The following is a 24,659-nucleotide window of genomic DNA, read 5'->3' on the forward strand; positions in this document are numbered from 1 at the left end:
TTGTCAAAACCTGGTAGCAGTCAGGAAGGGAAATTGGTCATTTTGGTGGTCTCATTGGAACTTAAATATATTTATATATTTTGTGGTGCCTTGTGGGACAGCAGGACACAATTATCAGCATACACTTCCGGTTTAAGTTGTGACAATATTTATAACTTTGGACATGTTTAAGAATTGCAACATTTTAAATGTTATAAGCAATGTGATAGTAAACTGCTTTAAATGTTCATAAGTGCAATTGACTTGCAACCACTTGTGGTTAAAGTCTGACTTAATGATAACTTGTCAAGAAGAACTGGCCTAATTTAGAATTGGTTCTTTCAACGTTTTGATCAGTTCAAAGAACGGCATCACAAAAATGAATTGTATCAAAATACAAAAGCTGTTTTAAGTACAGAAAGGTCTTGTTAAAGACTTCTGAAATTTTTGGAAATGGGTTCAGATATCTTTCTCGATTGATCTTAATTTGTTATGTGGCATTTGAGGGTTGTAATTCCTCTTGCTACTACTTGGATGCTTAGCACTGCACTGTAGCACAGTGTACATTAACTTGTATAGCCAACTAGATCTATGCTATGTAGAGAATTATTAGAACTATTGCAGTATAACTACATTTTTGGGAACCAGTGATAACTTCCATGAGTATCCTTATATAAGGAAAAGGAGATCAAACAAGTAAAATAGTTGTCTGTTAACTACCTCCTAGAAACTACAGAAGCATTTCACAAAGAAGATTTATTAGACTCCAAAATCAAGCATTCAGTGAAAGGTGGCAAATAAAGTTTGTATATTTTCTTCTTAGGGAGCTGGTGAATGAGGGTGGTGAAAAATACACATTAATTGAATACATTCTAAATCAACTTTTCAACAAATGATAACTTGACAGCCAATGCTGTCATTGCTTTTTAAGCTTGGGTATCAAGAGTGGTAGAGCCAAAATAATCCTAAATAGAGAATTTATATTAATACATTTAGAAATTAGGAATATTAGACTACAGAAATAAAGCTTATTAGAGGATAGAAGGAAAAGAGTAGGTGGGGAAAGAACAAACTTTTCATAATGGAAAGATGTGAAGGTCTCTTTGGCGGACCACTCCGTTACTAAATACAAAAATGGTCAGGGCTGAGCGAGCAAAGTCAAACGCTGATGATTCCAAATTGAGAATACAGGAAATTGCATCTGGACTGCAAAAAACTAAAGGTGGTTACTGGTTGAAAAGCATGATAGGCAGCTAAAAGCACAAGTCTTGCATTTTACTGGACTTGTCATGACTACCGGATGTCTCAAAGGTTTCACTAATAAGGAAGTACTTTTGAAGCGTAGTCACTGATAGCATGTTTCCATAACAACATTGTAATAACACCCAGATCATTACCTTTTTGTGATGTTGAGTGACTCAAAAAAATCAAACGTTTAGGGCAGAGAATTTGGCCATTTGTTCCTTCGTATTGGTGCCAGCTGAACAATGAGCCTTATAGATTAATCCCACTCTCCAGCAACTGGCTTATACCCCAGGCAATTTATAAACAAACTGAGGGTTTCTGCCTCTGCTAGCCTTCCGGTAAGTGAGATGCAGACCCAAACACCCACTGGGTGAAAAACATTTTTCATCACCCCTTTAATGCTTCCAATCACTAAATCTATACCCTCTCATCTGAATTTTCTGCTGAACTAAGCAGGCCTTTCCATTCACTCAGTCTAGAGCCCCCAAACTTTTACACATCATCTCTATCAAACTTGGCTTCAGAATTGCCTGCTCCAAGCATAACAACCCCAACCTATCAAATCTTTCTATAGTTTTCCAATCCTGGTAACATCCCCATAAATCTCTTCTACACTCTCCCTAGTCCAACTACTTCCTTTGCATTAAGATGACCAAGACTGTACACACTACTTAATTGGGGGCCTAAGTAAATGATTTATACAGTTTCAGCATAACCACCTGTGCCAGAGCTAAAAGAAAGGATTCTATCCACCTTCTGGAACGACCTCACCAATTTGTTCAAACTCCAAGTGATTCCCTTTTCCAAGCACATTGCTCATCGAGAAATACCTCTTAACATAACTGCACCAATGTTGAGCAGAAGATAGGGTTTAGTACCACACTGAGTCAAGTGGTGCTTCCAAGTTACCAAAGTGTAGTGATCTATGTGAGGAGAATCGTGCAGCTGAGCACTGTTCTGGTTAGTTGTCCAAGGACACTGACATGACTATAATAACACAATTTGACTATGTTTTACTGTTACATGAATAACCCACCACCATACAAATTAACCCCATGAATGATCAAGTCCTGCTTGTGATGTTCAAACTGCCACCATTTTTGAACCCTGAGGTAATGTCCACATTTCATGTTCTCCACATAGGGCCAATATTCAGCATCTCCAGCTGTGCGGGTAATATTGTCACCTCTTCTGGCACTGAAGATTTGCAGTAACTCTAGCTTCAGGGATATTGTTAGTCTCTATATTTGCTGGACGAATCATTTGTATCTCTGGATCTTTAGGAATTGCATTAGGCTATAATTTCTCTCAAGACACCAGCTACTTGTTCCCAGCACACAGCCAAAATATTTGAACTGCTTCTCTGGGAGCTTGACCCCCATCCCTTCACGCTGCTTCTATTGTTCCAACTTCTAAAAAACTCCAAAGCCTCACAAGCTGTCTACTTTATTGGTTCGGAACAGACTGATCAGCACCTCCGTCTCACTCTCTCGTCATAAAAAAAAGGATAAAAAACACCTCTTAAAGCCAAGGTATCATCACACATCACCCCCATTTAAAAAAAAAATGAACCATCAATATACAAAGATAGTTTCATTTTCAAAAACCTTTAGTCTTATGCTATTAAACACTGCAATACACATACATTACATTGACTCTAAGCACGCAAACATTCACTATTACAGTCTGTTTCAATCCATCCTTTTCTTGCCACTGTTCACCTCCGTCTTCCTTCTTCACAGTTGTGATGTGTCGGCAATTACATTCTCTTGTTCTGCCATGTGCATAATTTTCAAATTGAATGATAAGCTCCATCTAAATAGACTGAAATTTTTATCCTTAAATTTTTGCGAAAGCTTTAAAAGGTTATGATCAGTATATATAATTGTCTCAGACACATTACAGGCAATAGAAAAAGTGTTAAAATGTTGCAACGCCAACACCAAACTCAAGGTCTCCTTCTCAATTGTGGAATATTTCTCTATTGATGAATATTCAGTAATACTATCTTCTCGTTGTCTTCTTGCAAGAGAATAGCACCAACACCCACATCACTTCCATCGACAGCCACCTTGAATGGCTTTGCCTAGTTAAGTGTGACTAACACGGGGACAGTGGTTAACACAGCTTCTAAGCTGTCAAATGCCTTCTGATGCTCTTCCATCCTTTGAATTGTTCTGCACTTTGTCGACAGGTCAGTCAGTGGAGTAACGGCACTGCTAAAATTTGGTATGAACTTTCAATAAAACCATTCAGTCCCAGGAATCGTAGTACTTCCCTCTTTGATGCTATGAGAAAGTTTCCCAATAGCCTTTGTTTTCACATCCCGTGGAGCCATTTGTCCATATCCAATAACACGACCCAGGAATGTGACTTGGGCTTTTGCAAACTCACTTTTAGCCAGGTTTAATCACCAAGCCTGCTTCCCGAAGTTGAATGAACAATTCCAACAGATGTTCCAAACATTCCTTCCATGACGGACTAGAAATCACCAGATCAACTATGTGCACCATTCAGTTGGGTAATCCTGAAATGACTATTGGTTAGTCTTTGAAATGTAGCTGACACATTCTTCATACCAAACAACATTAAACTGGTAAAGTCCATTCAGTGTCACAAAAACCAAAATTTCCTTCGCTCTTTCAGATAAGGTCCCTGCAAGTATCCTCTGAGTAAGTTCAACTTAGAAATAAGTGGCTTGTCCCACCTTCTCAATACAGTCTTCCAAATGTGATACAGGATATGAATCAGATTTTGTAACTGCATTGACTTTGCTACAGTCCACACAATCGTCGAGTACTATCTGGTTTTTTGGTACCATTACTATGAGTGAGCTCCATTTGCTGTAATTCACTTTGATTATATTGTCTTTGAGTCTTTCAATCTCTTTTCGAACCTGTGCCAACTTCACAAGGTTAAGTCTAAGGATATTACTTAATTGGAACAGAATTTCCTAGATCTATATTATGCGTAATTAGATTAGTGCTTCCCAGCTTATCCCTACATATCCCCCATGTGATAGTGATAACTCTCTTTCAGGTCTTTTTGACTTTTCTCTGGAAGGTAACTCAACTTATCCCAATTTTCAAGAACTTCCTCATTGTCCAATTAAGATTCACTCTCTTGTAACCAGTACCACATTCTTCTTTTGCTTTCCTCCCCTATCAAAATACCTTTTGAGCATATTTGCATGACACACAGATTTCTTTTTCTTTCTATCTGGCATTCTTGTTAAATAATGCACCTCACTCAGTTTCCTTTTAATTTAATAAGGCACACTAAACCTTGCCTTTACAAGGTTCACTGACCACTGGTGATAACACTAACATTATCTCCACTGGCAAAGTTGTGAATTTTTGATTTCTCGTCTGCTTCCTGTTTTATCAACTGCTGTGCTACTTTCAAATGCTGTCTAGTCAACTCACCTGTTCTATTTAATCTTTCCCTAAAATTTGACATAGTCCAAATACATAGTATCTGGAATCAAGCTCATAAATTCCTCCTGAATTAATTTCAGTGGTCGTCTCACTTTGTGCCTACAAATTCATTCAAATGGATTGAATTTAGTTGATTCATTAGGTGCATCCCTAACTGCAGAAAGTGCAAATAGAACTCCTTAATCCCAACTGTAGCAAAGTTATGTAGAGTACTTGTGAATTGGACGGTAGGAAGTTAGAATTTGTTAAAATGATGGGGAGTGAGAAGGGGAAGTGTAGTCCCTTTAAGAGGTGATGTGCTTTTTTAAGCTTGCAGATCTAAATGAAAATGCCTAAGTAGCTGAAGAGGTACAGACAGTTCTGAAATTTAAACATGCAATCAGCTGTGTGATTGGAAACCTTAGGCTCATTTTGATGCTTTGGCAATTAGCTTGAAGATCAGCCAATTAATTTAAAACAAGCACTTAAGAGATTGAAAACCAATTGAATTTAAATCTAATGGTTTTGACAACCTCGGACCAATCCTATTATAAGAAAATTGACAGGCCATCAGGAGTATAACAGGGTTTTTGAAAATCAGAGAGTAAACTGCCATCTTAAGAATAGACATCTGGCTCTGTTCTCTGAGAAAGCACTGTCTATTCATAAAGGTACCACGGCACTTTTAGCTAGAAGTCGTCACAAAAGGATTGACAGAGAAAACATCCCTGACAGAAGTGTCAACCGAAGAAAGGCATTTTTGACTGGAGAGACAACAGTGAAGGCAGAACATTCCAGAAGACACACCCTGAATGGATTTTGAGAGTCTAAGTTGTAATTTAGTTTTTATAAGTGGAACTTGCATTTAATGAAACAGCATACCAGCAGAATTTTGTTAAGTCAAGGAATAGTTAGTAGTTAAGGGGGAATTGTTCAGTTTGTTAGTAGTTCTGTTAATTTGTTCACTGCTACAGTCAGATTAATAAGTTGTTACTTGTTGCTTATAATTTGAGTATCAGGGATTTCTTTCATTTAACCTTTCCTTTATAACAGATTGGGAAGTGAAAGTCAGCTTATACCATTTTTCCCATTTCTTCCAGCAGATCACAAGTCGAGGCGAGCTTCTCTGGGTGTTTCAGTTTTAATTAGCAGAAGGGTTTCACCTCCTCTCCATAACACAATTCTTTGGATCGTCTTGATTATAATCCCTCAACATGGTCTTTAATGTTTTATGTCACCGTTCTAATGCTCCCTGCGATTCTGGATGGTGCACAGTGGATTTTATTCCTATCCATAACTTCCCTGAATAACTGATGTAAAATAGGACCCTTGATCTGACTGTATTTCTGTGGGTAGTCCACATTGAGTAAAGAATTTGAGTAATTCTTCTACAATCCTTTTAGGTGTGATATTACATAATGGAATGGCCTCCAGTAAGCTCGGAGAAACATCCATTACAGTTAACAAATATTGATCCCCACTTTTTGTTTTAGGTAAGGATCCTACACAGTCAATCAAGACTCTTGTAAAAGGTTCCTCAAATGTGAGAATGGGTAACTAAGGGTGCTGGTTTTATCACTGCTTGAGGTTTTCCTATTGTCTGACATAGATGACATGTCCAACAAAATTCAATGACATCTTTATGCAGTCCAGGCCTAAAAAAAAAGTTTGTGTATTTTGGCTTGAATTTTTCTTGCTCTCAAATGACCTCCTACTAATAATTTACCTGCAAAACACAATACCTCCTTTCTATAACCCACTGCTAATACAACTTGATGAACTCTTGCCCATTTCGCATCTGCCTGAATAGGTGATTGTCTCCATTTCTTCATTAAGACTTCATTTTTAAGATAGTAACATTCTGGAACACAATCAGATGCTTCTTCTGTGTATGCTTTCTATTGTAATTCAGTTAATTTCTCTTCACTAAAAATATTTCCACTTTGACCTCTACCTGTTCTTGTTTTTCTCCAACCATTTGATAAAACATAGTTTCTGATAACTGATCATCAACTTTATTCTTTGATTTCTCCTCCTGTTCAACCTGTGGCTTTGTGACCTTGTTCCTACACAGTCAGAGAAAATCCCAGGATATACTTCCTGTAACACCTCAGTTGCCTGATTTTCCACTGGCTTTTCAATCACAGTAGGCATCACTCCCACCTGTGATTCAGCTACATCATTACCAAGGGTAAACTATTTCTGACATTTCTCTATTACCCCTACCACCACTTCACCAGACTCTCCAACCTCACTTTGTATAATGGAACACTGTTGTCACCATGAATATCATTACTTTTTGTGGCAAATACTATTTCTGAATTACATATCTCAACTCTCAAAGATAGACCTGCTCAGGTATCTTTTAAAATTTTAATTTTTTTTACCTGCTCCTCCTGGCAGACATGAGTTAAACCTTACCCATGCAAGTAAATAGTTTAAACAGATCTGGCACCTTCTTCTCAACCAACACCTGAACAAGTTGTACTTTCTTTTGTAGCTTTTTAGCTTCCACTATGCTTTCTTTGCCACTTCAACACAACTCACTGCCTTATCCTGTTTTCCAACATCCGTCTTCCCACTGCTTTTTCTAAAGCGCCAACAATGTGAATTCATGTGGCCTACTTTATTACAGTGGAAATACCTAAAGCTTTTTTACTTCTCCTTCCCCCTCACAGTTTACCATAGGGTAAAAAAGGAAACCTCTCCTTCTCCTTTACCACCTGAGGATTTCTCTTTCCACTAATTTCTATCCCTGATTGATTGAAGTTGATGCCGGAAGCCAAGCTTCGATTTATGAACCAACTCAATTATCTGTCATTTCCGCTGCTAATCTTGCAGTCTTAACTCCCTGCTCTTCCAAGAGTTCTCACTACTTCAGGAAGTGAACTCTTGAACTCCTCCAAAATAATCATGTCTCTAAGAGACATGATTACATTTGATCTATTTTCAATGCTTTTATCCACTTGTCAAAATTACATCGTTGGATCCTGCGATGGCAGCGGATCAAGAGTGGGCCGGCAAGGGTAGGCCAGCAAAGCAGCCCAGTACGGGACTCTGATGAGCCATGGTGAGGACTGAAAAGCCTGGAGCGGGCCTGCAGCAATAGAAAGCTGGACACTCAAGTCACTTTTTAAAATTATTTTATTCTAAGTTAATGTGAATGGTGCCATGTATGTACAGTGAAGGTATACACTATTCACTGTATTTTTACATTGAATAAAGTATTGTCACATGTATTCAATCAATAGATTCCTAAAACATTATCTATATGCTTCTGAAACCAGTTCATATGCATTTAAGATGGCTTTTCTCACCTCATCATACTCCCCAGATAACTCCTCTGCTAGTAATGCAAATACCTCACTAGCTTTACCTAGCAACTTTGTTTGGATCAACAATACCCACGTGCTTACTGGCCATCTGTTTAGCCTCTTTCTCAAGTGAAATGGAAACGGCTTTACATCCTTCTTGTTGGACTTAGGCAACGCTTGGGCATATTGGAACAGATCCCCATCAGGCCTTTGGCTACGATGGGATTGCTCTCCATCACTGACCTCATCACTACTCTTAACTCTCACCTCTACCTCCTCCAGTTTCAGTTGACTTTCAGTTTTCAGTTTCAATCTCCGAAGTTCAAAGACTCTTTCTTTCCCTTTCTTCTGCATCGGCTTTCCTTTCCTTTTCTTTTCTAGCCCTGCTAAAGCTATTCTGTCTTTCTGCTTTTCTTCTGCTTTCAATCATAATTTAAGCTGCTTCATTTGCAACTGAATTTTAGCCATTTCCATAGATTCCAATGGTATTTCTGGCAACCGTAATTGTCCAACTCTTGATGCAATGACCTCTCATTTTTTGCACGGGCAAAGGCAACCCCAACTCCAGCTTGTCCACCAATTCCAAAGCTTTGCTTTGCTCACTTTCTGAACAACTCCCGAAGTGACTTCTTCTGTCCCCAAGAAACTTGGACTGAAAGAACCATTTCTACACAAGGCACAACCTATTTTAACCAAAAAATACACTACCCAAAAAGAAAACACCAAATGAGTCACTTTTGCTGAGTCCAATCTTAAACTCAACCTAGAATTAGAGATTTTGATCCTGACAAGAGACCCCAGTTTGTTATAGACCCCAACTTTTTCTTATTTTTAAAATAAAGTGTAAGGCGGTGCATTCAGGATGTAATTTGATTGGTCAATCTACCAGGCTTGAAGGAAAACACACTTTATTCCAACACTCTAGTTAAAATATAGACAAACAATAAAACAATTAGCTCAACTGTAACTATCAAAATACTTAGCAACACAATATGTATGTTAACTACCACTGCTTAGTTGTTACAAGATAGTAACATCCCATAAACACTAGGGCAAAATAGTTGCTCACGGTACCTGGGACACAGGTAGGTAGGTGGGTGGGTGGGTCTGGGTGAGCTGGTCTTCAGAGGGTTGATGACAACTCAATGGGCTGAATGGCCTGTTTCACTGTAGGAATTCTGTGATTCTATAAACACACTTGGCAAAGGCAAATTCAGTAAAATAGATGGTCTCATAGGCGATTCTAACAGCTGGAAGCAAACCCAACCTTTTAATTTGTAACAGAGAGGGATAACTTCCACATTCAGCTTCAAGACTTCAGCAACTGCTGAAAGCTAAAACTAAAATCCTGGTTCTGTGGAAGCTTGACCCCTCCCCTTTATGCTGTGTCTTTTGTTCCAACATTTTTTTTTTAAATCTTCACAAGCTACTTTATTGGTTTGAAACAGACTGCTCATCACCTCTTTCTCATTAAAAGAAACAAGACAAAAATACACCTCTTAAAGCCATAGTATTGTCACAAGAATCATACGCCTGCAGCTTGGTTTCTGACATGCAACCACTTTGCTCGTACCTGCTCCCTCCACTTTGTGTGTTTGTTCACTGGTTTAAGTCTATTTGGCACCTGTATGGCTGGGATGCGTTGAATGACATCCTCCGTATCTGGCATGGAACAATATTTCTCAAAGGAAATTTTCAATTTCTCAATCTCAAGTACTTGCAGTCCCTAGCTGTCACCTATCTTGCATTTGCCCCAGATGTGGGATGATACTTGAATAATCTATTCTCTGGACATGCCGTGTGCTTTGTGCTTTCAAGTCACAGCTGGAATTTACACTTAAGGTTTTGACAGGCTGAGCGCGTCATTCCTGTTGCTTGACTACACAAGACCATCAGTTGTATGTGGTGGAAGGTGTCAAATCTGTTCATTTGAAATTTTGATGGCTTGAGAAGTGTAACATTTGGAGAGGATTGAATGGAAGTACAACCTGAGGATAACAGAAATCTTCAGGAACTCAATTGTGCACACTGGTCAGGGAGCAGCTGTTCTTAGGCTACCACCCAGGCCTCAAGCTTCTCCTCCCAAGTACTTCTCAGTGGGATGTAGGATTTGGATTCACCCTTAATCATCCAGTTCTTCCTGTGATTGTAAAGGAAAATCTTCCCCTTACGGGTGAATTGAAAGCCTTTTGATTTGCGGGGTTGATAATAAGTCTTGTACTTTGACAAAATAGTCATTTTATGTCTGCTCAATGGTCCAGCTTAATATTCTGTTCCATTCGTCACAGGAGTTGCCAAGAAGAGTTATGTCGTCTGCAAAGACCAAACAGACCAGTTGATTCTTCTGCCTTCCCAGGAGCATGGAAGCTTCATATTTGACCCTCTTTAGGGAGCACACCGAACTGACCAATGTTATATTGCAAAGTATTGAAAATTTCTATTCTTATTGGGGTGCGTTTAGTTCTGCTCTTTCCCACTGTGGTACTGTTCAAGTATAGATCTCATCATTCTTCGCTGCTCTTTCATTGCCTTGAGACCCTTTAGCAGTTTTCTTCCCAGTCATTAACACTTGGCAGCACAATGGTTCAGTGGTTAACACTGCTGCCTCACAGCATCAGGGACCCGGGTTCAATTCCAGCCTTGGGCGACTGTATGGAGTTTGCATGTTCTCCCTGTATCTGCGTGGGTTTCCTCCCACAGTCCAAAGATGTGCAGGCTAGGTAGATTGGCCATTGGAAACACAGGCTAACAGGGAGGGTATGGGGTTGGGTCAGGATGGGATGCTCTTCAGAGTGTTGGTGTGGACCTGCTTCCATGCTGTAGGGATTCTATGATAATTCAGTGATGCTCTCCATTAGCTCAATGCCAAAGGCCCTGATTTTGGGATCATCCTAGTTCTTCAGCCTGAGCGCGCTGGTTATTAATAATGCTTCATGTCACATAATTCTGCAAGCCTGCGAAGGCCAATCTCATTTGTGAACTTTAGTTCAAGCAAACTGTGCTGGTTTGGTTAGGTGGTACTCTGCTGCTACATTTCATATCGTGGCAGGCTATTGAGTGATATTCTCCACCTCTATTGCAAACAGAACACCTAGTACAAATGGTCTATCTATTACCTCTCAGCCATACAGACTGGATAGGCCTACTCCAAGAGGAGGCAGCCACAAAACTTCTCATACAGACGTTTGACCACATTGTGACTCCCTTCAGGTGTTTCACAGCTTAATGTTTTGGCAACCTTATCAGTTGCACTCTCCTTTTCTCCATTGAAATTTTGTCACAGAAGGCTTGTGTTTCTTTGTACATTTTCTTTTCCTGTGGAAGGATGGAAGGACAGTCTGCTCAGGCTCTTCTATTACATGGTCATCGTCTACTGCGGCTACTGGTACATCTGGACTGATTCCCAGATTTGAATACCAGTAGGGAAAGTAAACAGTCTCATGGGCCTCTGATCCATGTGAAGGAGGACCTTTTACTAAGTCTGGCAGGTTCAGGCTGTAATTTATGTAACATCTGCATTTTCACAGAACAGTGCGACAGACGCAATCGTAAGGAGGTTGTTTGTCCAGGACTTTTCCCAGTAGGGTTGTGTGGGTCATAAGGATGTTCCATTTTTTTTGGGTTGATGCCATCATAAAGCTAGACATCCGATCCATGCAGATTAACAGCCATCTCATACTTCTTAAGAATAGTTGGCTATTATTGGCTGAACCATGTGCAGTACTGTTGAGAGGCCAACAGGCATGCACAACTTGTTGCTGTGGCACACAAAAACAATTAAACCCCTTCAGAAAGAAACTAGCCAGACCTGGCTCTCTATGGGACCCAATTAAGAGAGTCATAGTTACTACAGCCAGAAAGTAAGTTCGGGGATCTTGGGACATTCACATCAAGGTCCCTCACTTTCTCTACAGCTCACTATTTTCTTATTTATTTGTCTATTATTTTGACTTGTCCAAATAACCTCTTACTTCTCTAGGCTGAATTCCATTTGCGACTTTTCTGCTCACCTGACTAATTCATTGATATATTACTGCAGTTGAGAACTATTCTTCTCATTATCAAACTTGCAGCCAATTGTACTGTCATCTACAATTACATTCAAACCAGTAATATATGCCACCAAAAGCTGGGGACCTAGCACTGAGCTAGCCCAAATGAAGCAGCCTTCCAATTGCAAAAGTATTTGTCAACAAGTTTCTTGCCACTGAGCTAATATTCTAAGCAGCCTGCTACATTCTGCTGAATCCCATGAGCTTCTTTTCAAAATGAGTCTGCCATGTGGGATCTCATTAAAAGCCTTGTTGTAGATCACATCGACTGCATTATCTTCAATCCTAATTACTTCCTCAAAAAATTTAATTTGTTAGTCAGATACAATCTTCCCTCAACAAATCCATGACAACTATTTCTGATTAATTCACGTCTTTCTAAGTAACATTTTATCCTGCTTCTCTGAATGGATTCCAACTTGCCCCCAACTGGGAATAGTCTGTGGGTCTGTAGCTCATATGATCTTTTCCCTTGTTCCCTTTTTAAACAGAATAATTGCAACATTAGCAGTCGTCCGATCCTCCAGCAACAAACTTGTATCAAGTGAGGATTGGGAAATGATGGTCATAATTTCTACATTTTTCTTCCTGGATTCTTTTAACAGCACGAGGTACATTTAATCTGGCTGTAGTAATTTATCCACTTGCAAGAATGCTAATGCCATTATAATTCCACACTCTCTGTCTTTATCACATGCAATACTTCATTCTCTGCCTCAACCAAATCCGCATTTTTTTTTAGAAATAAAGATAGGCGTAAAATCTTCTGCCATTACACATAGATTAGATTCTTTTATTGGCTGTACTCTCCTTAGTTATCGTCTCACACTGAACGTATTGCTAAAATTGATCTTTGGTTGATTTTGAATCTGCCTTCCTGCTTTGGATAACCTCACATTTATCCATTTATACTTCACCTACCATGCATTTGCCCAACTTGTCTAAATCATACTGAAGCATTTTTGCATCCTTCTCACAGCTCACCCTCCTACCCAGTTTAGCACTGTCTGCAAACTCAATTAGTTTAGTTGCCTCATATAAATCATTATTATTGTGAACTGCTGGGATCCAAGCACTGATCCTGAGGTACCCCAACTGTCACTGGCTGCTACTTGAAAAAAAAGACTCATTTATTCCTACAGTATTTCCTGTCCGCCAACCAGTTTCCTATCCATATCACTACACTTACCCCAATTCAATGCGCTTTTCATTTTACATGCTCATTAGACCTTATCAAAAGCCTTCTGAAAGTCCAAGTAAACTAGATCCACCGGCTCCCCTTTATCAATGCTAATCATTACAACCTCAAAAAATTGTAGATTTGTCAAGCATTGTTTTCTTTTCATAAATCCATCCAGACTGGACTCTGTCCAATCCTGCCATTGCTTTCAAACTGTTCTGCTAATAAACCTATTATAATGAACTCTGGCATTTTCCCCACTTCCAAATGTCAAGTTAACAGATCTTTAATTCCCCGTTTTCTCTCTACCTCGTTTTAAATACTGGCATTACATTAACAACCTTCCATTTCAATTCATAAGAGCTATTACAGAAACTACAGAATTCTGAAACATGACCATTGAATGCACCCACTATTTCTAGGCTGACTTTCTTTAGTCCTTTAGGATGTTGGTTATCAGGCCCTGGCTATTTAATCTGCCATTTCTTTAATCCCTATTATAATTTCCCTTGTTTCTGACCGTAAGGGACCTACATTTGGCTTCACTAATCTTTTCCTCTTCACATACACAAACTTTTGCAAGCAGTTTACATGTTCCCCCAAAAAACTTGCTCTCATACTCTTATTTTCCTCCTCTGCTAAAATCTAAACTGCTCCCAATCTTCAGGTCTGCTGCATTTTTGGGACAACATGTACGACCCTTCCTTGGATCTCATACTATTCTTAACTTCCCTCTTTAGCCATGCTCATGCATTGCTTTCTTATAAGACTTGATTCCTCAACTTTCTATCCTCCTCTTGGCTTTAAAATTCTTAGCGTCAGGCATAAGCTTTCCTTTTTTTTTTGCCTTATCTTACTATATAAGCTCCTTGATATCCAGGCAGCTCTAGATTTGTCTGTCACACTTTTTTCCTTTGTGGAAACACTTTCACTACTAGAGCTCCCGAATCTCCCCTTCGAATGCATGCAACTGCTCTAACGCGGATTTATCTTCAAGTAGCTGCTTACAGCTCACTTTTGCAAAACCTCAGCTTAGTAAAATTGTCCTTGCTCCAATTTTGAACTCCAACAACTATCGTTGTGCTTTAATTTTGGTAAAGTAGTATAATTATCCACACGGCCATCACAATATTCTCCCACTGCTACTCCTTCCACCTGTCTAGAGTCCAGAACTGTACCTTAGCTTGTTGGACTTGCTACATACTACCAACAAAATGCCCTCTATGTACCTTGATAATTCTGATCCCTCAATTTCTTTCATTCTAAAACTATCCTAATTAAAAGATAAATATTGGCTAGGACACTGGGGGAAAAGAAAAGACAGATAGTTCTGTAGGGTCTTTCACATTCATTTGAGCAGGAGATAGGGCTCCAATTTAACTTTTTGTCTGAAACAAGGCAGCTCCGCCTAGCCTCAACTTTTGTGGTCAGGCCCTGGAGTAGGATTTGAACTTGAAACTTTATGACTCACAAGCAAAAGTGCTTCTCACTAGGCTATGACTAACTCAGCTGGATATCAATAACAACAAACTAGATTGTTGCTATTGCTTGAAAGGATGGTGAAGGAAGACCAGAATATTTGAGATAATAATGGAATAAATTAAAAGGGGTGTATAAAAAGGCCTTAATACAGAAGGGAATTAAAATTTGAAATTTCCAGCAACAAATATTAGAGGTATAGAATTTTTAAAAATTCTTTTAAGGTAAATTAGTTACTTCAAAAATGTGAAAGGGACAAGGAATGGACAGGAGAGTGGATTTAGGCATGTGGAGAGACACTGGTGCAGACTAGCTCTAGTCTTTAACATTGATTCGATGCAGGAGAAAAAAGAAAGCTGATTAAATTTGAAATGTAACAAATTAATGAAGCATACATTTTATAACCTCCCACTTCAATAAAACTAATGTAGTTAAAAACTGGTTAAATTCTTTAAAGGGCCCTCACAGGCTACTAGAAAGTTGTACAGCACTTTCATGCAAAATTACTATCTGATGGAATGTTTATATTTGAGGACGACCAAATGTGCGTAGACATTTATCCTTCTCAGCTATGTGAATAATGACCTCTTGGATAAATCAACGGAAGACCACCTTTCCCCATGGAATTGTAACCAGCAAAAATCATTACAGGAGACCAAAGGGAGAATGTATTAGGAGATGAAAAAAGGTTTCCTTTACATTTACAAGACTACATATAAATTTCTGACTACATTTATGAACTATTTGGCAGCACATATACTAAAAGAAAATTAGAGTCGTTTATACACACTGGCATACGCTTTTCAGCTCCCTCCTGTTATCTGGCACATAATTTGCAAAATGCCTGCCTCGCTCTTTTACATGGAGGATAGGTTCAGCAGTATGAAATAGGCCAGTCCATGGCTGGACAGAAAATATATTGAAGAGGAATATAGCATATGCATTATTCCCACCATTCTTTTTTTTTGAAAAGGACAATTTTAAACAGTAGGTAGAGAGATCTTCACAAGTCTTTGAAAAAGAAATCAATACAGTCAATCACAAAACACATGTAACGATCCCAGGGGCTTGCAGTTCACTCATTGTGGAAGCAAAAGTTCAGTCCCAGTTTGCGGCTATCCCTCTGTGAAGCCCAAGAAGTTAATTAGCATTGAGGAGAGCATTTCTGCAGACCAAAATCCTACTATGCTAGAAATTAGACTAGAGATCTGTCTAAGCTTTAACTTCAGTAGTTATGTTAAAACTATTTCACAGAGAGCCAGCATTCCTGATTGTAAACCAAATGTGTTTTTAAGCTCCACACCGCATAGTTACATAAATGTAAACACATTTCAGCAAATACCTGTATGTTACAAGGCCCCAGTTTTCCATAGCACCTGTCAATAAAAAAAAAGCACCATGAGGTATGACAAATTTGTGGCATCAGAGAATGACAACATTTGGCTCTCAAACTCATAAGCAAGAAGGATGATTAATTGAAGTCACCATCCTCTTCTTTGTCAATTAGGAGTGTAGGTGTGAGAAGGTATGGAATTGCGCAGTTAGGGATTACAATCAACAGGCAATCAATTTTATAAACTCAATAGATTTTTAGTTGCCAATTATTGAGTGATATGTTAGGAAGTCACCAAGCTGAACAAAGGAATAGCGCTCGGCAAAAAGACAGAATAGGTGACAAGAATTAAGTGCAGCAATGTTTTGTAACTTTACTGTCAAAATGGCACAACCTCTGAATAAATGATTTCATTAGAATGATGTAAATGGACATATTTTTGTTCAGAAAAAGTTGTGTTAAATAGTTGCATTTTGATCATGCATTTCAGAATGTCTCAAATCACCTCCCCTGCAAAGAATTGTATTTATATAGCTCCGTATGATATAATATTCCAAGGCAAATTAAAAAAAAGAGTATTGTAAAACGAATTATCACACTAAATCACATATTTGAAATGGCTAAAGGTTTAGTCAAAGTGGGAGGTTGGAAGTAACATCTTAAAGGAAAATATGAAGAAAGACAGAGATATAGAGATGAAATTCCAGTGATATCGTCTTAGCAGCTGACAGTACAACGATTAGTGGTCAGGTGATTAAAATCATCAATGCTCAAGAGTTCAGAATTAAACGAGTTCAGAATTAAACAAGCACAGATAACTGAGGGTTGTGGCTAAAAGTAATTACAAAGTGGGAAGGGAAGAGGCCCTGGAGGGACTCAAAAAGAACAAATAAGAATTTCAAAACCAAGGTATTGCTTAAATAGGAGTAAACATACGCCTGCAAGTACAAAATGACAAGTATTAGTTTGCAAAGCTGTGATTTTGTTCTGCAGGCAATGTTATGTCCTTAAGGTACCAACCTGCTGCGAAGTCTGCAATGGCTATCAGGTCAATTTTTGGAAGAGGATAAGGAACGTTAAAATATTCTTTATAAAAAGGTAGTGTCTTGGCAGCAACCTAGTGAAGAGAGAAGCAGAACTTTTTGTCACTATTAAATACAAAACTGCATTTATCAGCACATCTGTAAATGCCTATTTGTGTTCCATATAAACAGGGAACAGAGTTGATTCCTTTAAGATCTCACTAAAGCAAAAAAAAAATCTAGCACACAAGATGCTTAAGCTATAAAAAAGGGAAATACATTCCAAAATGGAAATTACCTTTTTTGTTTGAAAAAGGGAATTATTATCTAAATTGCACATGGCCAGTGACATTCCTTCTTCCTGATGGGTCTGCAGGGAATCACTTATTTAAATGTCTTAATTTCCTCATTTAAAATGTGTTTTTAAAAGTTACATTTAAACCTAACATGGTTGCAAAAGACTGCTCTAGTTTTATTTAGGAAGATTATTTGAACCCAATACTCTAGATGTAATTTTTTCCCAGAGAGCCTTTTTTTTTACCTGGAAACCTGGCCCCTATGAGTCAGCAGTTACAGCAGGAGGATGAGCAATGTCACTGCTAATATGGAGAAAAACAGCAGGGTTACAAGGTTGATTTATACACAACATAGTAGCACATGATCCAAAATATTTCATCAAGGATTCTCATTGAAGGATTTGGGTGAAGACTTTAAAAACAAGTCTCCCTCCCATCACTCCCCACCAATTACCTTCCTGAAGGTGCTGACTCTTTGCTAAGACACTGTTACCTGAGCATTGGGCATCCGTCCTCCATTGCTTCATCCAAATTATCAGTCATCAATTGAGAGTTCAGGCAGTGAGACTCTCGCAGACCTAATCTGGTTTTCATCTGATGTTCTCACACTGAGGTTACAGGAAGGTTTCTGGATAGCAGTCACTGATTAGAACAGTAGATGATTTGTGCTTCCCTAATCCAAAGGTAGGGAACCAACTACAGAAACCCCAAGATCTTCCTGTTATGAATGGCACTGCTATTCACTCTGTTCAGTGAAGAGCGAGACTTCTACAAATCATCAACTAAATTTATGACAGGCAAAAACCTAATTTTTTTGACAATGCCATTGACTTATATTCAAAGCAAACTGGTATTAATTTCTTTTAATTGAAATGTGAAATCTTTACAAGCTACAACCTGTGCTTGTGATTTCACATTGCCCCCAGTGACTCCTGCCACTGCCTCCTCTCAGAATCCCTACAGTGGAAGAACAGGCCATTCGGCCCAACAAGTCCACACGACCCCTCCCCCACGCGCGGCCCCCAAGAGCATCCCACAGAGACCCCTACCCTTGCCCTGTAACCCCGCAATTCCCATGGCTAGCACACCTAACCTACACTCCCCTGAACACTACGGGCAATTTAACATCACCAATCTACCAAACCCACAAATCTTCGCACTGTGGGAGGAAACTGGAGCGCCAGTGGAAATCCACGGAGACATGGGGAGAGTGTACAAACTCCGCACAGACAGTCACCCGAGGGTGGAATCAAACCCGGGTCCCTGGTACTGTGAGGCAACAGTGCTAACCACAGTGTCACCGTGCCACCCACTACTCTGTCCTCCAGATTCCTCCAATGGTATTTCCAACATAATTCCAAGACAAATATTCCCTAGTACTCTGTCCTCATTTTTACCACAATGGCCACTAGGTGGTCAAAAGTACTTTCCTGTCAAGATATCTGCCCTATGAAGCACTTAAGAGTCTTGCAATAGTCTCATGCAGCTAGGAATTTATTGCTTTTGAACTCTGTATTTCACCACCATGCGCTAGGTGGCACAGCATGCTGGAGCACAGTGCAGTGTAGCACTAGATCACCATGTGGCGTTAGAACAGTAAAGGGTTAATAAGTGAAATCTAATAACACAAGAGGCCATTGTGAATTTACCCTTTAACTACCTTAAGGGATCAGGTAACTTTAGAGTTTAATTCAGAGAACTGGAGTATAGACGTGATATCTTGAATTCAAGAAACGAGGGCAGTTCCTCCTCTCCCTCCATTTCGTTTTAAGGACACACTATACAAAAGGACACAAAAACAACAACAACCTCGAGAGCAAATTTTCCTTGATCCGCTTTTCCAATGGGTGTGTAGACACGGACTAGAATGCCATCTGATGACTTGGTTTCCACAAAGTCATATTCACCAACCACAAATGCCACCAAGTACGTGGACATTATCGGCGATTTGGCGAACTTGACTTCAACCATGTCTTCATCGTCAGGATATGGGTTACGCTCAGTCACGTTCTGTAACATTGAAGGCAGAACTTGGGTTAGAAATTGCAGAATACATTAGCAATACACTTCACCTGGAAATATCCAATTCTCAAGAGTATTCTAACAAAAACATGAGTTCTGTACCCAAATAAACTGGAAAGGTTAAGTAAAAAAATCAAAAAATCCCTATATCTCAGGATGTATTAGCAGTGTCATAGAGACGTACATCACGGAAACAGACCCTCGAGTCCAACTTGTTCATGCTGACCAGATATCCTAAATTAATCTAGTCCCATTTGCTAGCATTTGACCCATATCCCTCTAAACCTTTCCTATTTACATTCCCATCCAGATGCCTTCTAAATGTTGTAATTGTACCAAACTCCACCATTTCCTCTGAAAGTCAATTCCATACATGCATCACTCTTTCCATGAAAGAGTTGCCCCTTAGGTCTCTTAACTCCTTCCCCTTTCATCTTAAACCTATGCCCTCTAGTTTTGGACTCTCCCACTCCAGGGAAAAGACATTGTCTATTTACTGTATCCATGCCCCTCATTATTTTATAAACCTCTATAAGATCATCCTTCAATCTCCAATGCTCCAAGGAAAATAGCTCCAGTCTATTCAGCCTCTCCCTATCGCTCAAACCCTCCAATCCTGGCAATATTCTTGTAATAACCAAAAGAACTGCGGATGCTGTTAATCAGGAACAAAAACAAAGTTGCTGGAAAAGCTCAGCAGGTCTGGCTGCATCTGTGAAGGAAAAAACAGTTAACGTTTTGGGTCCGGTGACCTTTCCTCAAAACTGTGTTGTTAACATCCTTGTAAATCTTTTCTGAACCCCTTCAAGTTTTACAACATCCTTCCTGTAGTAGGGAGACCAGAATTGCATGCAGTATTCCAACAGCGGCCGAACCAATGTCCTGTACAGCGGCAACATGAGATCCTAACTCCTATACTCAATGCATTGACCAATAAAGGCAACTGTACTAAACACCTTCACTATCCTGTCTACCTGTGACTCCACTTTCAAGGAACTATGAACCTGCACTCCAAGGTGTCTTTGTTCAGCAACACTCCCCAGGACCTTACCATTAAGTGTATAAGTCCTGCCCTGATTTGCCTTTCAAAAATGCAGCACTTCACAATTACCTAAATTAGACTTCATCTGCCACCTTTCGGCCCATTGGCGCATTTGATCAAGATTATTTCAACACAATCACTCAATTGTCAAAAAAGGAAAAGTCACTTAAATTAAATGGACTAATCTTATAAATCTATCATCAACATTCACTTTAATAGTTGTGTTTACCATTAAGTTAGAGCAGATGTAGAAATGCATTCCCTACCAGTCTTGTAATCAGTCAGTCTTAGCACTCCTCTCAGACAGAAGGTCATGGATTCAAGTTTCGCTCTGCATCTTTGATCATACAAATCAAGGCTAATATTTCAGAGCAGTATCTGAGGGAGCGTTAAACATACTTGATTTCAGACAAGATGTCAAATCAAGGCCTCATCTGCCATTCAGATAGAAGTAAAGATTTCATGGCACTATCTGAAAAGGAGTAGTGTAGTATTCTTGGCGGCCTGCCTAAACACGATCCTACAACAAATATACTTACAGCAAACTATCTGGCCACTTATCTCACTGTTGATTGTGGGACTCTTTGAGCATAAATTGGTTGTGTGCCAAATGACCCCAATTACAACAGTGACTATAACTAATTTTTTAAGGCATTAATATGCTTCAGACATCCTGAAGACATGAATGCACTGCATAAATGTAAGTTCATTTTCCTTCTACAGACATTTCACTCTCCTCACTTATCAAGTTTCTTTTCTACCATTAAAAAGTAGGTATTAAAATGTCAGAACAAATAACACATCAATTTTGCTCTTTATAAGCTTTGAACATGACGTCTCTTCATATTGACAAGTTTTGAGACATCTATTTCCCAATGATACAAGTGACTGATGAATGGAAAAAAAAAATCAGATTTAATTATGTGCCAAAAATGACAGAACAAACTCATATTCACAGAAACACGAAGATCAACAAGTATGTGTCACGGTTCTTCAAGTAACTTCAATCAGAACAAATTCATCCCATTTATCTGAATAAAGAAACTTTCTTTACAATTGCTTCAGTTACAGCCCACATTGCATGCTAAGAATTTTCAGTTCTTGGGTTGGAATATACCAAAGTTAGCAACATTCCAGTAATTTTATAAATTGTCAGACTGCAAACTCTTAGATGTCTATGCAACCTTGGAAGCTATCACAGCTGTGACCTATTTTGTACTTAACCAATGCACACATCAAATAATCCGATAGGACAGCAGGCAGGAATAGGGTCTGGTTTTCATCAGCTAAATTCAGTGTAGCATCTGGGGATTTTCAGTGTTTAATCCAGGAGTAAACGTCATTGGGAAAGGTCACAACTCTGAAGAATCTTCAATGTTAAAGGGTGCATAGACCAATGGCATTTTTGCAATCAATAAAGAGCATAGGGAGATGAAAAATTCAAGAATCTTGTATGATATCTCACTGGCAAAGGTTTAGCTGGAAACCTGCAGAAAATTACAATATTCTAGTTGTTTCCAAGTTCCATTACATTTGCTTCAGATGTAGGTGCCGCAGTCCAATTCTGCTGGTAGTCTTCATTACCTGCAGTTATGAGAGATCCTTTCAAGTAAGCCTGCCAATTATGATGATACACCAAGGCTCAGGGCTTCATATCAATTCGCACATCCTGGGCGTTCAGGCCATTTTCACAGAAGCAAATAACACTTTTTTTTTTTTCGGTCTTGTCTTCTTCGCACACAAACCTATTTCACCCAAGCTGATCCACACCTACAAGGTCTCAGCAAAGCAAAATATACTGTATATGGATGTTTTCATGGGTGTGTAGGAGGGGGCAGAAGCTCATTCTGAAACAAGCAATTGAAGATGTTTCACTGATGCTATAAATCTGCACAGTTAGCAATAAAAGAAACAAAGTTTTCCAGAAACCATTTTTTTCCCAAAAATCAAACCCAGATGGTGATGATTTTTGGCCTGCAGTGCACCTTAAAAGTTGTTCCAGGGATGATTGATTTATGGTCAAGAATAAACAAAATATCACTCATCCAGTTTTTGGAGAATTTTGACGTGAAATCTGGGCAATTGTTTGTAAACAGGTAGGGCAGTAAGACTTTTGGTGAAGTGTACGGTATCACCTCTCAGAACACAAGAAATTTATACAGCTGGATAGTGTCTCAAAAATTGAGATATTTCAGTAATTTCATACATCCAAGAATTCAACCACCTAGGAAGATTACCACAAAACACTTTACAACTGCGACACTAGGAATTTGAGGTCCTGGATTAATCATTTTGTTTGTTCTCTTGAAAAAGGCACACAGATTCCAAAAGCAATGAAGTTCAAAATAAACATGAACCGCTAAGGAGGTGCTGGAGTTGTTTTGTCATAAGCATTATTTCAGATCTGCCAAATTTATAGGCGATACTGCAAACAGTCTTGAGCAGTTGTAATTAACAGCTGAATTCAAAGATGTAAATAGTAATTGAAGAACTACAGAATTCAACACTTTGCATCTGTTGTGTTTGACCGAAGTAGAAATATGAACGTTGGGACTGGTAGATTTATCATTATTATAGTCAAAACTGTGTCAGTAAATGGTACAATTTTTGGAAACAAGACATTGTGGCTGGAGTTTGCATGGGTCCAAATATTAAACAAAGATCAACAGTTAACAATGGAATCTCATTTTCAGATCTAATTTCAGGCAAACCCAGACAGTCTGATTTAGAACCAATGAGAAGTAATTTCATATTCTCAAACAGCAAAGAAACAAAATTAATGAACATAAAAACACCAGTTATTTTATTAACTCATTCTCTCTGGTTTATCTACTTGAAAATAATCACAATCCATTTTTAGCACCTGATTACAAGAAACAAATAATTAAACCTATGGACATTTCCTTTGCAACTTTCGCAAGCTTATAAAACTGGTTTATTCCACCAAATGGGCAACGACACCTCGGAATGTAGATTCACAATTTTATAAGCCAGCTGTTGCATCAGTAGGAACTTCGTTATGGATCACTAAAAGAATTAATGGTGCAAACAAGCCATTGTTACCTACAAAGCAGACTGTGTCTTTACACTGTACCTGTGTCAACATCGAACTAACTGTAGCAAGTGCACAGGACAAATAGCAATTCTCATTCATATATTTGCTTTGATTTATATCATGTGGCCTATCTTGATCTCCCTTATTTTAGACAGCTGCATCCCATACACCATCAGATCACAGCTTACACTAATGGCAATAGGTTTATTAACAAAATTTTAATAGCTTACAGTATTAACATCAGATTCACAGCAATAGAAAATTTACTATTCCTTCCACCTCTAAATAAAAAATACTTCTATCGCCTGTGCTAAATTCAAGACAAAATTACAGCTTGAAATAGCAAGCTGTAGTTAATACGAATCCTAGTTATCTACATAAAGTGATGTGTTTAGAATTTGCTTAGCATTCATTGCCTGCATCCAGTACACATTCTTTAGTTAACTGCACATAATCTCTTCCTTCCCGCAGTGTTTTGGTAGAACCTCCTTTTCACTCATAACTTTACAAAACTGCACCTTCAAACTCTCTCACATCAAACTTCATGTTAATCATGATAGATTCAGGCTCTAAGTGCAATTATTCCCGCATTATATGCGATCACAGTTGTTCTAAGCTTTACTGCTCTTCATCAGCTGCGCAACTTCCCGTCATCAGATCCCACAAGTACATCTCTGTAGTAATGATCGTTCTCATCAGATAATTGGACATACCTGAAGATTTGTGCCATAATGGTTGCACCTAACCATCCTGTCGCATTAACAAGCACATCTTCAAAAGGACCATACTGGTGGGCAAACGGTAGGCTTTGCAACACCATAACCACTTTCAACTAAAATAACTTGGACACTATATTATTTGAAGCTGTTTAATTATAATGATGTTCCAACCATCCGTGACACAATCTGAGTATAACTTGCGTGGTTCAAGTTATTTTAGCTATTTGACCTCTTGACAAACTTCCACAAGGTATTTCCTCTTAGTATTTAATTGCATATATAGATTCCTCCATTATCCACTCATATACACAAACAGATACATACATATGCAGATTTCTTTCCCCCCAAAGTTGAATCGCTCTACTTCCTCATCTCTCAGATTCAAGCAGCTGTGACTAATGTGCTCCCTAAGCTGCACAAACACAGCTCTCCAGTTGCCCAGCAGGAAATGCTTCACATAACAGATATTAAGAATTCTCAGAGTTGAACCTCCATTCTTACAATG

At 38.8% G+C, this 24,659-nt stretch overlaps 1 protein-coding gene across 2 annotated transcripts in view; it reads right to left on the reverse strand.

Moving 5' to 3' along the window:
• The window catches only part of npepps (aminopeptidase puromycin sensitive), a 139,258-nt gene that overhangs the window by 88,188 nt on the left and 26,411 nt on the right, over positions 1 to 24,659 (reverse strand). For both annotated transcript variants that reach the window (XM_048614467.1, XM_048614468.1), the window contains exons 5-7: positions 19,126 to 19,326; positions 17,019 to 17,115; positions 16,008 to 16,041 (exon numbers count right to left, since the gene is read on the reverse strand). In XM_048614467.1, the coding sequence (XP_048470424.1) occupies positions 16,008 to 16,041; positions 17,019 to 17,115; positions 19,126 to 19,326 (332 nt within the window). The remainder of the gene's footprint in view (positions 1 to 16,007; positions 16,042 to 17,018; positions 17,116 to 19,125; positions 19,327 to 24,659) is intronic.

Source organism: Rhincodon typus, chromosome 30, assembly GCF_021869965.1.
Source record: "Rhincodon typus isolate 14 chromosome 30, sRhiTyp1.1, whole genome shotgun sequence".
NCBI lineage: Eukaryota > Metazoa > Chordata > Chondrichthyes > Orectolobiformes > Rhincodontidae > Rhincodon > Rhincodon typus.